General features: G+C 36.3%; 1 protein-coding gene across 11 annotated transcripts in view; it reads right to left on the reverse strand.

The window, feature by feature from the left end:
- The window catches only part of APC (APC regulator of WNT signaling pathway), a 128,177-nt gene that overhangs the window by 63,865 nt on the left and 46,466 nt on the right, over window positions 1-17,846 (reverse strand). For 7 of the 11 annotated variants that reach the window (XM_072787757.1, XM_072787787.1, XM_072787776.1 and 4 more), the window contains exons 2-4: window positions 6,746-6,898; window positions 2,968-3,052; window positions 1,577-1,778 (exon numbers count right to left, since the gene is read on the reverse strand). In XM_072787757.1, coding sequence (XP_072643858.1) covers window positions 1,577-1,778; window positions 2,968-3,052; window positions 6,746-6,880 — 422 coding nt within the window. In that variant the 5' untranslated portion in view covers window positions 6,881-6,898. Of the gene's footprint in view, window positions 1-1,576; window positions 1,779-2,967; window positions 3,053-4,718; window positions 4,900-6,745; window positions 6,899-17,846 lie in introns of those variants that run through there. The other 4 variants (XM_072787822.1, XM_072787813.1, XM_072787797.1 and 1 more) reach the window with 2 other exon arrangements.

Consider the following 17,846-nt stretch of genomic DNA (forward strand, 5'->3'; position numbering starts at 1 on the left):
AGAAGGAAAATGAGTGTTTTTTTTTTTTTTTTTAGGAAAATGAGTTTGAGCCTAGACCTCTCTAACCTATCAACTGCATGAGAGCAAAATAACGGTTCTGTCATATATGCAAGGACCCAACATCCTCCTCCAACGTAATGAAAACCAAGAGGATGCAAGACATCTAAGAAGTACATACACACGTACGCTCCTCTCTGTCTCTACTTAATAAACTTGGGACTTTATCTACATGGAGCAAAGTACGTTCCTAGGAAAGGGGGCATGGTCACATATTCTGTGTCTCTTAACAGAGTTCAAAGGGGACAAAGACGGAAGACTGTGGACCCAGTTAGCTTCCTATTCACAATAGTGTTTCCTATGTTGTCTGATAGAAATAGTCTTGGCTCAAGGTGTGAAACAGATTCACGTAAACTCAAGAGGAAATAAAGCTTAGTGCTACATCTATTTTTATAGATGCACACACTTAAAACTAGAGAGACAGCACGCAAAAAGTCTTTTGCCTTTCAGTTAGATATGCTGGACATTTTTACATTAACAACCACTTTTCACAACTCTGCAAGGTAGAACCATATCCCTATTTTACAGGAGAAAACACAAAATTTAATGACATGACCAAGGTTACAGAGCTAATATGTAATGTTTATACATTTTAACATTGCTTGAATGTTTAATAAAACTTTTAGGAATATAAAAATGGTGAGTTATTCATGCATTAAGGAATTCCATAACCTTTTACAAAACACTTGATAAAGTTCTTGATAATGATATATATTCTAGTATTTGTAGTAAGATTTTAACTTCGGTAAGAGAAGAAGTAATAAATTAACTGTGAGAAACTAGATAATATACGTCAAGCATTGTTTTTTAAGATACTGAAACTGATAAATTAAGAAATGTTATATTTGTGGCTACTTTTAATAGGACTTCCCTAATGGAAACAGTTACCTCAGACTGACTCTCTAGTTACTCAATTTATTTCAAAAGGTAACAAAAAATTCAATTAAAAATCAGTTACATATTTTAACCTGACCTAAATACTGTGATCATGTGTCTTATTCAACCTACAGGGCATGTGAAGTATTTAAGTAACAAAGTACAAGTCTTAGAATCCCAAGAATTGCCTCCTTTACATTTTCTTTTTTTTTTTTTTTAAGATTTTATTTATTTATGCATGAGACACACACACACACAGAGAGAGGCAGAGACACAGGCAGAGGGAGAAGCAGGCTCCATGCAGGGAGCCCGATGGGGGACTCGATTCCAGGACCCTGGGAACATGACCTGAGCCAAAGGCAGACACTCAATCACTTAGGCACCGAGGTGCTCTACATTTTCATATTTAATATTGTCTCATTACATTTTTGGATTTAATATAAATATGATCAGTAACATACTACCTTTGTTTTTGTTTTTGTTTTTTTTACTACCTTTGAATTAATAAATGTAAACAGCTCTCTTAAGTGTTCATGATCACCTGCCATTCATGCTTCATAATTCCTATCTTATATTACAAAATGACAAAATAATAGTAAAAATTGGGAGTATACAAGTTTATGATTTAATGAAGAAAAGTTACCTCTCTTTCTCAAGTTCCTCTAAATAACCAGTATTTTCTCTGCTTCCGTTTACAAACCCTCTTCTTGGAAATGAACCCATAGGAACAGGACTGCACTCTCCCGAACGACTAGATACAGATCCTTCGCGGCTTCCATAAGAACGGAGGGACATTTTTGACCGTAGTTTCACTCCAGGGAAATTACTGCTATCTAAGTTAAGTTCTAAGTGGAAGAGAGACAAGTTTTTATATAACAATTGCTTTAAGGGATCTAAAATATTGCTAATGCAATTATATTCTCTTGGAAATAAAATATTAGATTCATATTTTAGTACTCAAATTTTAACCCATTTTATAATATAATTGAATATATATTATATATATTACATAAAGCCTGCAGGAGTACTAAATTATGGCAGCTATAGAGCAGCAAATTTATGCAGGGAACAGAGAATCCTTACCACAAATGCTAATGTTCTATATACAAATATCAAATCATTAAAAAAGTGTTCACTGCAACTCTACATTTCTGATAGAGGAGGCCACAAAGACACATGATTGAATAAACAATTATTTAGGAATAGAATGACTAAATTTTCCCTCCAAAATAGCTTCAGTCACAGAAAAAGGAATACATTAAAGAAAAATCACACAAAATGTCTTTCCTTAAATTCCGACTAAATAATAATATATTTTAGGACGCAAAGGTAATTTCTCAGCCTAGTTTCAACTATAATAATTAAACACTCTTCCTGTTTTGATACCTGAATTTTTAAGCAACAAAATGAGAAAGTTATTTTTTCAAAATTCTATGAAAAATGGCATATAATCAGCTAATGTAAGTGGGAAGATCAAACACTTGTATTCTGGATGGAACAGAGGAGGACACTATTCCTTTAAGTAAGGCAACAGGCCCAGTCTGTGGCACACAGCTTACTCAAGGTCTATACAGTGACTGGAAGAAGAGCAATGAGCTTTAAAAAGAGCTGAAAATGATCAAATAAGGAATCTATAATAATTTAAAGTCAGTTAAATGCTTCACTTAAGGAATGACAAGCAAGTAGACATTTTACATTATCCATATTTTACCAACTGAATCCTAACAGACAAGGCTGTTTTACCAGGAAAACTGAAACCAACATTCAAAGAAGCTGTATTTGGATATACATTATTTTTAAAATACTTTTATTTATTATTTATTTGAGAGAAAGAGTGTATGTGCAAGAGAACACAAGCAAGAGGAGCCGTAGAGGGAGATGGAGGAGCAGACTCTCCCATGAGCAAGCAGCATGACATGGGGTTCCATCCCAGGACCCTTGAGATCATGACCTGAGCTGAAGGCAGATGCTTAACTGACTGAGCCACCCAGGTGTCCCTAAAAAATTATTTTAAAACACTTTTAAAAAATCTACCTTTGAGGCGCTCTAATAAGTCAATCTGTCCAGAAGAAGCCATAGCTTCATCTTCAATACTTCCTTGTAGTTGTTTAAGTACTTCCTGCAAAAAAGAACACAACATATTACCATGACAAAATTTTAAATAACTTTTTGAAGATATGATTCTAAGTTTCTTGGCATTTCGGTATGCTGGGGGAAAAAAGTTTCAGATCAACCTGAAAATATATGTTAAGCTGTAAAGCACTTTACGTATATTACCTATTATTAATTATGAATAACCAATTGCATCACACAACAATAGTGATATTTTGTGATAATGGAGATTATAGAGAGTCTCCATAAGACACATTATCCCTAACTTTTAAAACAATACAACAAGGAGAATTATTCTCATTTTTCAGGTGGGTCAAGCAAGACTCAAAGCCCCTGCCCAAGCTGCAAAAGCTAGTTATGTGTTTAGAATCCATATCTCTGAAGCTTATACCAACACGACCATGAAAAACACCAAATTAACAATTATAATGTGAGCTAAATTGAACTTAAATAAACAAAAACCGATGGAAAAAAAGCAATTACAATGTGCTGTTTAATTTTACATATTTGAGCTTTTATATTCCATATCTCAGTACAGTCTACTAGCATATTGATTTACATTCAGCAGGTACTGCAATGACCATACGCTCACTGCCTCCTGACTTTTGATGACATTGTTTCCTTTCCCATTTAAATCCTTCTCTTGATAAATTTCCCTCAAATTACGTTGGAAACTCATTTCCACCAGTTTTTCTGCATGTTCCTTAATAATAATTTGTATTTTTATCTTTCATATTCCGGGGCCTTCCTTCGAGTTCCTAGCAGAGTCCTTATTGGCCAATCAGGTTTCCAAATACAAGACTATGTTTATGATCTTATAACTATGCGCAGTATTCTCCAATATGAAAAGTGATCCATAAACAGACTGAAAAGGAAATTTATCAAAAAATAAGTCCAACAAAGACAATTTTACTGGTTTACCTTGAGTGACATTATCAGCATTAAAAAAAGAACCCCACGTTAACAAGAAAGCCTGTGGCCTTAAAATCTGACCTTCTAGGCCACATTGGAGGTGACTGATAATTCATGTTTGGGTTATTATGGCTGAAATGTATCATATCTGTGGGAGAGGAAACCAATCTGTACAGGGATACCATCCTTGAATGAATGTAGGGTACTCTACAATGTCTATTATAAACTTCAGGACACCATCTCCTCCATAAAGGACTATCATTTGATATGATTGAGGACTATCATTTATTAAGTTATCTGTGTTTTTTTAGGATCCCAATTCTCTTTCCATCCATCCACTGCTACTACTTGTACTCTTTCAGTGATCCTTTAATCTTATCCCTATTTCTTATACTCCCTAGCCTCATAATTCAACAACTACCCTTCTGCAGATAACTTCAAATTGTATGTCTCTAATCCTAACATCACTTGCAAACTTCAGATTCACTTTCCTAATTTGAGTGACAGATGCTTTACATTTGGATGATATGGACTTCCTATGTAAATGTCCAGAACTATCATTTTGTGCCACTACAATTTGTTTTTTGCCTTGTATCCTCTCAGTACATTTCCCTATTTTACACATATTTCTGTCACACACACATACACACACACCAAGTATTTTAACAGTTTGTAGCAATACCTTGTAATCAACAGCAAAGCAGTATTCCTTTTGCCACTAGATGGTACTATTGCATAAGTTTCAGAAATTCTTAAATTACCTAGTTGAAGGAGATCCACCTTGCCTTTCTTCGGTAAATAGGTTAATGAGCAGGAAACAGGATTCAAGATTATATAATGTAGTCCAAAGAATAATAAGTGATTTCGGGCAAATAGCCAATGTTTTGGATTGACTTTAATCCAATGTGGGAAGTGCCAAGCGTCTTTTCACAAATCAATATTCTATGACAAAACAAATGGTCATGGCTCCTGCTCTTGAACAGCTTATATACATAAATAATTTCATTATAAGGTTGTAACTGCTATGATACCATATGACTAATCTTAAAGGACTATGTGGACTATGGCTCTGCAAGGATGTCTGCAGAAGCACTTACTGAATAATAATCAATTCCGGGTTGAATTCAGACATATCTTGAGTACCAATATTCATGATGTGTAATATGATACACCACATGGATAAATGGTCAACCTGATATTCCACGGTAGAGACTTAAGGGTCTGACTTGTATTTTTACTCCAAGACATTCCTCCAGGGTAGGTTAAAATGTCTCCCAAAATAAATTTTGAATTTGCTCAAGGACTTAAGCAAAAATTTAAAAGGGATCTCAAAATTGTGCACTATAAGACAGGACTTCCAGGTGGGCTTGCCAAGAGGAATTCTTTGCTAAGTACACCTCCCAAAGTAGATGAAAGAGTAGCCCTGCTGGGAATTTTTAATTTTGTTACCTTTAAACTTTTAAAACCACATATCATGTACAATAATTTTAGATATATTGTGTTAATCAGTGTTAAAATAGCAAACTATTCTTTAATACTAGATAACTGATTTGGCTGTTTTTGAAGTCACCCAATTTGTGGTGAGAAAACATGTTTGCTTAAAGTCTACCTTATTTCCAAAAGGACTGGAGGTAGGTACCTTAGAGATCTGTCCTTATCAAGGACAGTTTTTAACCATAGAAATAGGTAGTTAGAGTAGAAAAGATTTATGGATAGATAGAATAGTACATACAAGTAAAAGGTTGAACTGTTAGGATATTGACAATAAAGGGTAAAGGAGGAGCACAAATAGTTCAGTGATGTATAAAGGCTTGAAGAATAAGGGAGACCTCAAATTGTACAGAAAAAGAACTATAAGAAAATAGGCAATGAATAAGGAATAAGAGTAGTGAAAAGACAGGAAGAACAGGGTGAGGCACCCAGATGCTATAACAGCCAAGAGGCAGAAACAACACAAAGCAGAAAGATTTTTTAAAAGAGAAAGGGGTTAACAGTTTTGTTGATGATTTCCAAATCTATAAAGTTATTAAGTTCAGGGAGAAGGGAATCTGCCTAAGTACCTGGAAATTAAAATAGCTAAAATTTTAACCTCAATTATTTTGAAATTAGAACGTATCTTCCCCACTGCAGACTGAATATTTTATAACTTTTCTTGGAGGTTATCACAACTTTTCAATGCTAGTCAGCAAACCAATTTCAGGACATGAGAAAGCCGTGGAAATCGTCTAGGCTAGTGCGATGCCTGTATTTTCCAAATAAGACACCTTAAGGCCAGAAGGGTACCTAAAGGTGATATAGCTTGGCTCGTGGCAAAACAAGGAATAGGACAAGGTACTGACTTTCAGTTCCGGACTCTTCCTACTAGGGCATTTTATTTTTCTTGATCATTTATCACTGACTGCTTCACTGAAGTGGAGACAAGATCTGGGAGAGTGGGGGAAAAAAGCCTATATTTAGTAAGAGATACTTTAAAGTGAAACTAGTTTCTATGAATTACACAGAACACCCAGCCTCAGTATTGTGATGCTAAAGCTGGTCCCTTATTTTTAAGCTTAAAAATAACTAAGAACAAACTAGCCCTTGGGTTTTTACAATTATTTTCTATGATTCGCCGGGTTAAATACATTTTGTTCAAAATATACATGCTAACTTTGCAAGAAAGAGTTTACATATTGCTGCTTAACTTAAAATACACTTTTAAGTAAGTGAAGTATCTAACCCCAACTTTATAGGAGGGAATACTGAATAAAAATGGATAAACTATAATTAAAAGTCACAGTCTTGATACCTTCATATTAGATGCCTCAGTTTCCAGTTTTGTAAGATGATTGGAATTATCTTCTAGCTCTTGTCGAAGATTTGAGTTCTCCATCTTCAGTGCCTCAACTTGCTTTAACAACTGATCATATGAAGCTGCAGCCATCCTTGGCTACCCTTGGACCTATAAGGTTAAAAAGGATTTTGAAATTCACTACTAAAAATATTGTGGCTGCTTGTTTACAAAGAAAGGGATAAAGAAACAAAACTCTGGAGACATTTAATAACAATACTGTTTATTCAAGCAGCACCGCCTAAGAGGATGAAACACGAGAGTTTTAGCTGAAGACAAGGAGAACTAAAATAGAAGAACCTCAGTAGTGCTTGATAACATTCGCCTTTTCCACAGGTGGATGAGATTTGTCAGGCTAGAATTTTTTTCAAGTTTTTAAAGATACTTTAACTGGTGTTATAGGTAAAATTTATGTATTGAAATGTAATCATTGATAAGAAATTCATATTGGTAATATTATTTATGGATTTTGTTCAACAATCACATAATTTTAAAGCCAGAATGAATTAATGAGATTGGGTATTACAGTCTATCACTTTGATAGAAAGCTAGTCTTAAATATCATCCATCGGAAAGTATTTTTGAACTTCCAAGAAAGACTCATTAAAAAGGCAGCCATTTAACAAAGTATAGATACACAGAACAGCATTAGATGGAGACTTCATATCTTTTTGATAGGAAGATGATAAGTAAGACTTACTAATATAAAGTTCTACTACATTTATTCAAAAAGGTGAATATAATAGGCCATCCTATAGCACACGTGGTCTTGGGATCCACTGTGCTCAGACTAAGGTCAAAAGACACGTAAAGAAAATGGATGAGTTTAGAAGCAGAGATTGTCAAAGAGAAGTGAGGTAAAGTTTGGCAATTAATTATATCACTGTGAAAGAAGGGGGAGAAAAGCAAGATATAGAAGATAGCCAGGTAGTAAGAAGTCTTTAGCATGAACTAGAGAATGCTAGGAGTTAGACTAAGACTAACCAAGTTCAGAAGACCCAGATTCTCTTTTTAGTTTAATCCCAAACTCAATTTGGAATAAGTAAAATTCTGCCTATCTTAATTCTTTTAGAGCTAAAAAAAGTATTACAAAATTTTTCTCATAAACAATACTTAAAGATCTTGACGCAAGAAAATGCATCTGGAATAAAATCCACTACAAAATAAGACAGATGGGTTTAACACTGGCTGGTCACTACAGTTATCGGGGTTCAGCAACTGAAAGACCTTTAACAAGGGAAAACAAAGGACTCAGGTGTAGCCACTCTCCAATGAGTTAATGAAGAGGAAGTGAGTCCTGGAGGTGGGCAATCACTCACATAAGTCTTTATATTGAAAACAATGAGAACTGGATTTATATTTGGAGACACAGGTCTTAATTTCAGGGTTGGTTATAATTTACTTTGCCCCTCCATTTTAATTCATTTCACCATTTGTAAAATGATTATCTACTAGCACAAATATGATTTACAGGGATACTGTTAGAATTAAGGATGAAAAGGCAGGTTGAAAAGTGATATGTAAAGGTAAGTTATATTATCAAAATACCCATGTAACGTGTCTTCCTTAGTAAGACCTAAGGTCAACGTGTTGTTACAAGTTGCTCTCCCCTGACCAAGGGACAAGAGGTAAGGAAATAATTCAGCTACTTGAAAAGGACAGAGACATCTCAAAAATGAAAGAGAAATCCACAGGTTTGATCATCCGCTCCACTTCATCCCAGTAACAAGCAGGTCTGAAAACACATAGCACATTACAAACTATGTAACAGAATTGGGTCTGACAATATAATAATGCAAGCCCTGAAATTCTTTACCCCAAATAGTTTTAGCAGGCTATTTTGCACTAATAATAAAACAACATAAAAGGTAGTAACACAGAGGAAGAGACAGATACACACAGGTTGAGACACGGAGGTTATAACCTTACACAATCACAGAAAAGCCAGATGGGCAAAATGAGCAAAGACTACGTGCTCTTTATTGAAGGGGAAAAATCCAACTCTTTAAATGGACAAAAACATTTGAACATCTTTTCGCCCCTCCAGAATCACAGGCATTAAAGTCATTTCTGCTCTAGAATGCAAAAGATTTCATATAATTTGATGGCAAAAAAGATACTGCTCCCTGGAGTAATGCCTCTTTGTATCCTTTTAAGATGTTGCAACCACCTTTCCCTAACTTAAAACTGCTTTATGTAAAATTTGAGAAACCATAAACTTACTTTAGAATGCCTTTTATTCAATCATGAGAATTTCATACGAAATATATCTTAACTACACGCCACTCAACATTAAAAAAATCAAAATTTATCTCATGAAATGGGGAAAACCTCTGAATTTTTCACTTTGATGAGAGTATGCAAACATCCCAATTTATTTTTCTGTAGTGTCAAGATGCCCATTACAGAGACTCTCACCCAAGAGTAGAGTAGGGAAGAAGAAAGCAAAGGGACTGTTATTTACATTTTTATTCAAATGTTCACTGAGAAACAAATTTACAAGTATCCTAAGAAATTAATGCAAGGAGGAAAAAAAGTTTCAGGCTGGCAAGAGGATATTCAATTAGAATTCAATTTGGAGTTATCATTATTAATAATGTAAGAAGTTTAGAATCACTTTTTAAATTAGTGCAACTGTTTTTATTGTTTTGTTTTGATGATTAAAAAGGATGTATCTGCTAGCACTTTTAGATGGCAATAAGAGGAAAACACCAACAGAAAGAGAAGAAAGCAAAAGAATCATAAGACTACTTTGTTCAACTGTATATGCAAATAAATTTGAAAACTTACATAATTTTCTAGAAAATGTATTTATCAAAATTAACCCTAAAGAGAAAGAGAAAATCCAACATTTCCAATAAAAATCACTATTAAAAAAATCGACATCATTCAACAGACTATTAGATCTCTTTGAAAAAAATGATTATGCCAAAGATGGTGAAAATATGTTCTACAAATTCAGTGCCCATTCTTGTTGAGAATACTGAATGTAAAAGGACTCTTGTTTAAATGTGATCCCTACCAATCCCAGAGCCGGCACCATAAGTAATGTGGAAACTGTAGATCGATTCCAAAAGTCAGGGGAAGTCCATCTTTACCACTGTTACTCAGTATACCAGTCAGCACAATTAAACAATTAAGTTAGCAACAAATACTATTGCAGATGACATAATTATATACCTAGAAGATCCCAAAAAACCAACTAATATCACTGTAAGATAATCGATTAATTTAGTGAAGTCCAAAATATACAGAAATATTTCCTTTATATCTTTCCTTTATGAGCAAAGAGAAATCAGATAGAAGATGAAATGGAAAGAAAAGTCCTATTTATAATTTTTGGAAATATAAAATACTTAGGCATAAACTGAACAAAAAGAGTCCAAAACATTTATGAGGAAAACTATAAACATACCATGTTCACATACATAAAGATTCAGAATCATGAAGATATCATTTCCCCCCAAGTTAATTTACAAATCTTATGTAGTCCCAATAAAAATGCTATTATGTAAGGTTTGTTTTCTGCAGCTAGACATTTAGAAAAACAACCAAAAAAAAAAAAAAACAAAAGTAAAGTATGAAAAGAAGGAATAGAACTATCACATACTAAAATACTGTACAAAGCCTTTATAAGTGAAACAGTTAAATGCATTGTATCAATTACTTAATTTCTTAGTCCTGATACTTGTACTGTGGATATGTAAGATGTTAACATTAGGGAAAGCTGGGAAGCTGAGTGAAGGGTATAGGGAAACTTACGGTTCTGTTTTTCCAACTGTTTTGTAAACCCAAAGTTATTTTAAAAATACCAAAGTTTTTAAAAGTTATGATATTATCATATGAATAGGTCAACTATGGGAACACGTGGATGCACACACACACACACAAATGACAAAGTAAATATATGTAGATTTAGTCATAATGAAGATAGCATCTCAAATACACGTGAAAAGATGGACTTGAACTAAGTGGCACTGGGCAACAGGGCAGCCATAAGAAAAAAGATAAAACTGCATCTACTCCTCATACTAAATACTAAGGTAAACTGCAAAAGGAACAGAGATTTAATGTTTAAGAACATTACATGGCATTTAAATAATGAAAAGTTTTGTTTTTTCAATTAAAGATATTTAAATGGAATATACTCTGTTTCAAAAGTTCTGTGAAGTGATGGTATCTGTTACCAATACCGGGTTACTTGAAGCAAGTGGGAAAGTTTTTATTTGGTACACAAGCATAACTACTTCTAAATAGAGTACAACCAAGCAGTGGAATACTACATTGGTATTAAAAAGAATAAGGCTGATGTTAAAAAGAGGGCGAAACAATAAAAAGAGTGCAGGTCACTACATCTCATATGTTCCACCCACCCTGTTATATTAAAAGAACTGTGTGAGGATAAAAAAATGTCATTAAGAGGATATACAAAAATACAGCCATTGCCTCTAGAAAAAAGGTCAAGGTCTGAGAAGCAGCCTTCCTTTTTACTGATTACCCTTTTGTACAGTTTGAAGATCAAAGCAAAAAAGTTGGTTCTTTGAAAAGGCTAAATATGATTACACAGAGAAGAAACTAAACACAGAACTTGAACAAAATTGTGGAGGGTGGGGAAGGCTGATTTAAGAAGAAAGAGAAAACCTTAATGGTTCTGTAACTATTGAAAAATTAGAGCAGTACTTAAATATTTTCACCCTTCTCCCAACACACACACACAAAAACCAAACATTTAAGAAACAAATCCTTTCAACCTTATAAAAACTTTCCCAAGAATAGAAATAAATAGGAAATAGTCCCCCAAAGCATTCAATGAGGCCAATATAGTTGTGATATAAAAGTCAAAGGTTAGGGGCATGTGGGTGGTTCAGTCAGCTGAGTGACTGCCTCCAGTTCAGGTGATGATCCCAGGGTCCTGGGTGGAGTCCCGCATCTGGCCCCCTGCTCAGCGGGAGCCTGCTTCTCCCTCTCCCTCTGCAGCTCCCTCCTTGTGTGTTCTTGCTTTCTCTCAAATAAAAAAATAAAATCTTAAAAAAAAAAAAAAAAAGAGTCAAAGGTAGTGTGAAAAATAATTAAGGGGTAATAGTATAAACATTGATGCAAAAATCCTCAACAAAGGATCAGGAAACAGAATATATTATTATACAGTAAAGAAAGTATAGCAGAATCAGGTTGAATTTATCCTATGAATGCAAGGATAGTTTAACATTAGATGTGACATTCACTACATTTAAATACTAAAGAAAAAAAATCATATGATCATTTCAATATACAAAAAACATCTGATATGTCATTAGCTATTCAAGATTAAAACTCTTAATAAACTGGAAACAGAAGGGAAGCTTCCAAAAAGCTACAGTAAACATTTTTAACAGTGAAATGTTAGAGGCATTCTTTTTACAATCAAGAACAAGATAAGGATGTCTACTATTACCACTTTTATTCAACATAATCCTGCAAGTCTTAATTAAAACAGTAAATTTTTACAAAGAATAATGACCAGAAAGGCAGAAACAAAACAGAAAAATCTTAAATATGAAAATTTAACAAGTTTGTCAGATAAAAAAAATCAATATACTGAAAAAAATTTAATTCCAGGCAGAGCCCCTCACCTATTTTTAATGCTTTTCTCTTTATTTAACAACCATGTAGGTTCTCATCCTCCAATCTACTTCTCTTTCTATTCTCTACTAAGACCCAATAGGTGATGATATTCAGTTTCCTATCTGCTATATTTTTTGCCCATTTCTTTCTTCCTTCCTTACATCCTGTAAACGGCTATTCAATTTGGCTAGACTGCATTCTAGCCCATCCCAAGTGAGGACAAGCTCCAAGATGGCCACCAGAATTATATGAAGCAAAGGTTGGCAAACGTTTCCTGCAAAGGTCAGATAATAAAATAGGCTTTATGGGCCATATGATGTCTGTCACAACTACCCCTGTTGCTTTAATACAAAAGCAGCCACAGATAATATATAAATAATGGGCATGACCAGGAGTGCCTGGGTGGCTCAGCTGATTAAGTGTCCAGCTCTTGATTTAGGCTTGATCATGGGGTCCCAGGGTGGAGCCCCACATTGGGCTCTGCACTGAGCAGAGTGTCTGCCTGAGATTCTCTCTCTCTCTCTGCTTCTCCTTCCACTTGCATGCATGTAAGGGGCACGACCATGTTCCAATATAATAACTTAGTTTACAAAAACAGTAGTGGTTTGCTGACCCCTGACCCAGAGGATGAATTCCCAATTCTGGTTTTTAAACACCCCATGGTATGCCAAATAATTTTAAAGGCTATTGAAAAATTCTTAAGATTAGTATTTCACTTTTAAATAACAGGAAGTAAACTGCTATGCTGGAAAGAGCAGAGAACTAGGAAGTCTTAAGGTCCTTGATTAATTTTCAGCAATCATTTTTAATTTCCATTTCTTTGTCTTCCAGAAATTTGTTGCAATCTTTATTTGGCTCCTTCTCACTCTCTGGCATTATAAATACATACCTTTTCACATATTTTTAAACATCATTTAAATGGGGTCTTGGGAGAAAGAGGTGACAAATATAAGTGATTAATTCACTTGCTGGCATTAGATATTCTAATTTTAGATTAGGATTTTTAATTCATACAGAATTTCTATTTTTATATATGGTATAAGTATAGTGCTTTAACTTTATTGTCTCTCATATGGATAACCAATTACATCAGCACTATTTATTAAACCATTTCCTTTCCCTTGAACAGAAATGTGTTTCTTATCATATGCTAAATTCTCACATATACTGCATTACGTTTATATTGAAAAGGTTACATTTCTATGATAATCTTAGCTCTCTGTGTTATGAATAATTCAGGTCCTTAAATCAAATTTTCTAGTGCGTTTTGTTTTGTTTTTCAAGGGAAGGTCCTATGCCTTTTCTATCAAATTTATTTCTGGGTGCTTTTTGTTGTTGTTTGATTTGCCCTGAATAAACCTCACCATTCCATGCCAGATACTGCTAATACAGACAAAAGCTACAGATTTTATTTAATACATACCCCTTATGCATCCACCTTTTCAAATTATTCCGTGAATTCTAATAGCTTTTCTTGTGGATTTTCTGGGTTTAATCATGTAATTTTTAAGTAAAGATCATCTTGTCTCTTCTTTTCCAGTATTTATACTTCATTCCTTTTTCTTAACTGTTAGCTAGAAACTTCAAAATAATGTTGAATAGTGATCTTATACCTGATTTCAATAGGAATGGTTTAGTGTCTCACCATTTATAGTCTTACTCATAAGATTTCAATAAATATTTTTTAGGTATTTTAAATTTTTATTAGGAGTAGTTTCTAAATGCTTTTACAGCACCTTTTAACATATTACCTATACAGATTTTTCTTTTAATTTGTTGCTGTCAATTACAAGATTTTCTCATTTTGACCCATTGTCCTCCTCCATTCCTACAATAAACCATACTTATTCATGTTTTACGACTTTACTAGTTTGTTCACTTTTCAACACTGCATATGGAATTTTTAATTTTTAAAAGAAACAAGTATATAGTTTGAAATTTTTATATCTTGAAATGAGAGGTTCTGAATTAAGTTTATGGTAAATTTATAAAGTGAATTGGTAGGAAGTTTCTCATCTTAATCTCATATGGCCTAATAGTTTAAGTAACTTATCTATTCTTTGAAAGTCAGCTGGAATTCAGATCAGAAGGTTTAGAGGAGACAGAGGGGCAAGACCGCGGAAGAGTAGGGTCCCCAAGTCACCTGTCCCCACCAAATTACCTAGATAACCTTCACCTCATCCTGAAAATCTACGAATTCGGCCTGAGAATTAAAGAGAGACCAGCTGGAATGCTACAGTGAGAAGAGTTCGCGCTTCTATCAAGGTAGGAAGACGGGGAAAAAGAAATAAAGGAACAAAGGCCTCCAAGGGGGAGGGACCCGCGAGGAGCCGGGCTGAGGCCGGGGGGAGTGTCCCCAGGACAGGAGAGCCCCGTCCCGGAGGAGCAGGAGCTGCACCGACCTTCCCGGGGGAAAGGGGCTCGTGGGGAGGTGGAGCAGGACCCAGGAGGGCGGGGATGCTCTCGGGCTCCCCGGGGACACTAACAGACACCGCCCCGGGAGAGTGACTGAGCTCCCTAAGGGCTGCAGCGGGCACGGCGGGACCCGGAGCAGCTCGGGGGGGCTCGGGCGGCGGCACCGCGGAGGAGGCTGCGGGGGGGAGCAGCTCGGGGGACTCGGGGGCAGCTCCGCGGAGGGGGTTGCGGGGCGGGAGCAGCTCGGGGGCTCGGGCGGCGGCTCCGCGGAGGGGGTTGCGCGGCCCGGGAGCACAGGGCTCCGGACACAGCCCAGGATCCGGCCTCCCCCGGGACAGGCAGAGGCCAGGAGGGCCAAGGACAGCGAGGACGCTCCTGCCCCAGCTGAGCAGATCAGCGTCCCTGCCCCGGAGCCTCCAGGCCCTGCAGACGGAGAGCTCCGGGGTGACTGCGGGGGCTGATTCCAGGGCTGCAGAGCTGGCCCCGCCACTAGGGCTGTTGCTCCTGGGGCCTCACGGGGTAAACAACCCCCCCGGAGCCCTGCACCAGGCAGGGGCACAGCAGCTCCCCCAACTGCTAACACCTGAAAATCAGCACAGCAGGCCCCTCCCCCAGAAGACCAGCTGGACGGACAAGTACCAGGGGAAGCCAAGGGACTTGAAGTACACAGAATCAGAAGATACTCTCCCGTGGTTCTTTTTTTTTTTTTTTGTTTTGCTTTTTGATTTGTTTCCTTCCCCCACCCCCCTTTTTTATCCTTTCTTTTTCTTTTTTTTTTTTTTTTCGTTTTTTTTTTCTTCCTTTTTTTCTCTTTCTCTTTTCTTTCCTTCTTTCTCTCCTCTCTTTTTCTCCTTTTCCCAATACAACTTGCTTTTGGCCACTCTGCACTGAGCAAAATGACTAGAAGGAAAACCTCACCTCAAAAGAAAGAATCAGAAACAGTCCTCTCTCCCACAGAGTTACAAAATCTGGATTACAATTCAATGTCAGAAAGCCAATTCAGAAGCACTATTATACAGCTACTGGTGGCTCTAGAAAAAAGCATAAAGGACTCAAGAGACTTCATGACGGCAGAATTTAGAGCTAATCAGGCAGAAATTAAAAATCAATTGAATGAGATGCAATCCAAACTAGAAGTCCTAACGACGAGGGTTAACGAGGTGGAAGAACGAGTCAGTGACATAGAAGACAAGTTGATGGCAAAGAGGGAAACTGAGGAAAAAAGAGACAGACAATTAAAAGACCATGAAGACAGATTAAGGGAAATAAACGACAGCCTGAGGAAGAAAAACCTACGTTTAATTGGGGTTCCCGAGGGTGCCGAAAGGGCCAGAGGGCCAGAATATGTATTTAAACAAATTCTAGCTGAAAACTTTCCTAATCTGGGAAGGGAAACAGGCATTCAGATCCAGGAAATAGAGAGATCCCCCCCTAAAATCAATAAAAACCATTCAACACCTCGACATTTAATAGTGAAGCTTGCAAATTCCAAAGATAAAGAGAAGATCCTTAAAGCAGCAAGAGACAAGAAATCCCTGATATTTATGGGGAGGAGTATTAGGGTAACAGCAGACCTCTCCACAGAGACCTGGCAGGCCAGAAAGGGCTGGCAGGATATATTCAGGGTCCTAAATGAGAAGAACATGCAACCAAGAATACTTTATCCAGCAAGGCTCTCATTCAAAATGGAAGGAGAGATAAAGAGCTTCCAAGACAGGCAGGAACTGAAAGAATATGTGACCTCCAAACCAGCTCTGCAAGAAATTTTAAGGGGGACTCTTAAAATTCCCCTTTAAGAAGAAGTTCAGTGGAACATTCCACAAAAACAAGGACTGAATAGATATCATGATGACACTAAATTCATATCTCTCAATAGTAACTCTGAATGTGAACGGGCTTAATGACCCCATCAAAAGGCACAGGGTTTCAGACTGGATAAAAAAGCAGGACCCATCTATTTGCTGTCTACAAGAGACTCATTTTAGACAGAAGGACACCTACAGCCTGAAAATAAAAGGTTGGAGAACCATTTACCATTCGAATGGTCCTCAAAAGAAAGCAGGGGTAGCCATCCTTATATCAGATAAACTAAAATTTACCCCAAAGACTGTAGTGAGAGATGAAGAGGGACACTATATCATACTTAAAGGATCTATTCAACAAGAGGACTTAACAATCCTCAATATATATGCCCCGAATGTGGGAGCTGCCAAATATATAAATCAATTAATAACCAAAGTGAAGAAATACTTAGATAATAATACACTTATACTTGGTGGCTTCAATCTAGCTCTTTCTATACTTGATAGGTCTTCTAAGCACAACATCTCCAAAGAAACGAGAGCTTTAAATGATACACTGGACCAGATGGATTTCACAGATATCTACAGAACTTTACATCCAAACTCAACTGAATACACATTCTTCTCAAGCGCACATGGAACTTTCTCCAGAATAGACCACATATTGGGTCACAAATCGGGTCTGAACCGATACCAAAAGATTGGGATCGTCCCCTGCATATTCTCAGACCATAATGCCTTGAAATTAGAACCAAATCACAACAAGAAGTTTGGAAGGACCTCAAACACGTGGAGGTTAAGGACCATCCTGCTAAAAGATGAAAGGGTCAACCAGGAAATTAAGGAAGAATTAAAAAGATTCATGGAAACTAATGAGAATGAAGATACAACCATCCAAAATCTTTGGGATGCAGCAAAAGCAGTCCTAAGGGGGAAATACATCACAATACAAGCATCCATTCAAAAACTGGAAAGAACTCAAATACAAAAGCTAACCTTACACATAAAGGAGCTAGAGAAAAAACAGCAAATAGATCCTACACCCAAGAGAAGGGAGTTAATAAAGATTCGAGCAGAACTCAATGAAATTGAGACCAGAAGAACTGTGGAACAGATCTACAGAACCAGGAGTTGGTTCTTTGAAAGAATTAATAAGATAGATAAACCATTAGCCAGCCTTATTAAAAAGAAGAGAGAGAAGACTCATATTAATAAAATCATGAATGAGAAAGGAGAGATCA

Source organism: Canis lupus, chromosome 2 (genome assembly GCF_048164855.1).
Source record: "Canis lupus baileyi chromosome 2, mCanLup2.hap1, whole genome shotgun sequence".
Lineage (NCBI taxonomy): Eukaryota > Metazoa > Chordata > Mammalia > Carnivora > Canidae > Canis > Canis lupus.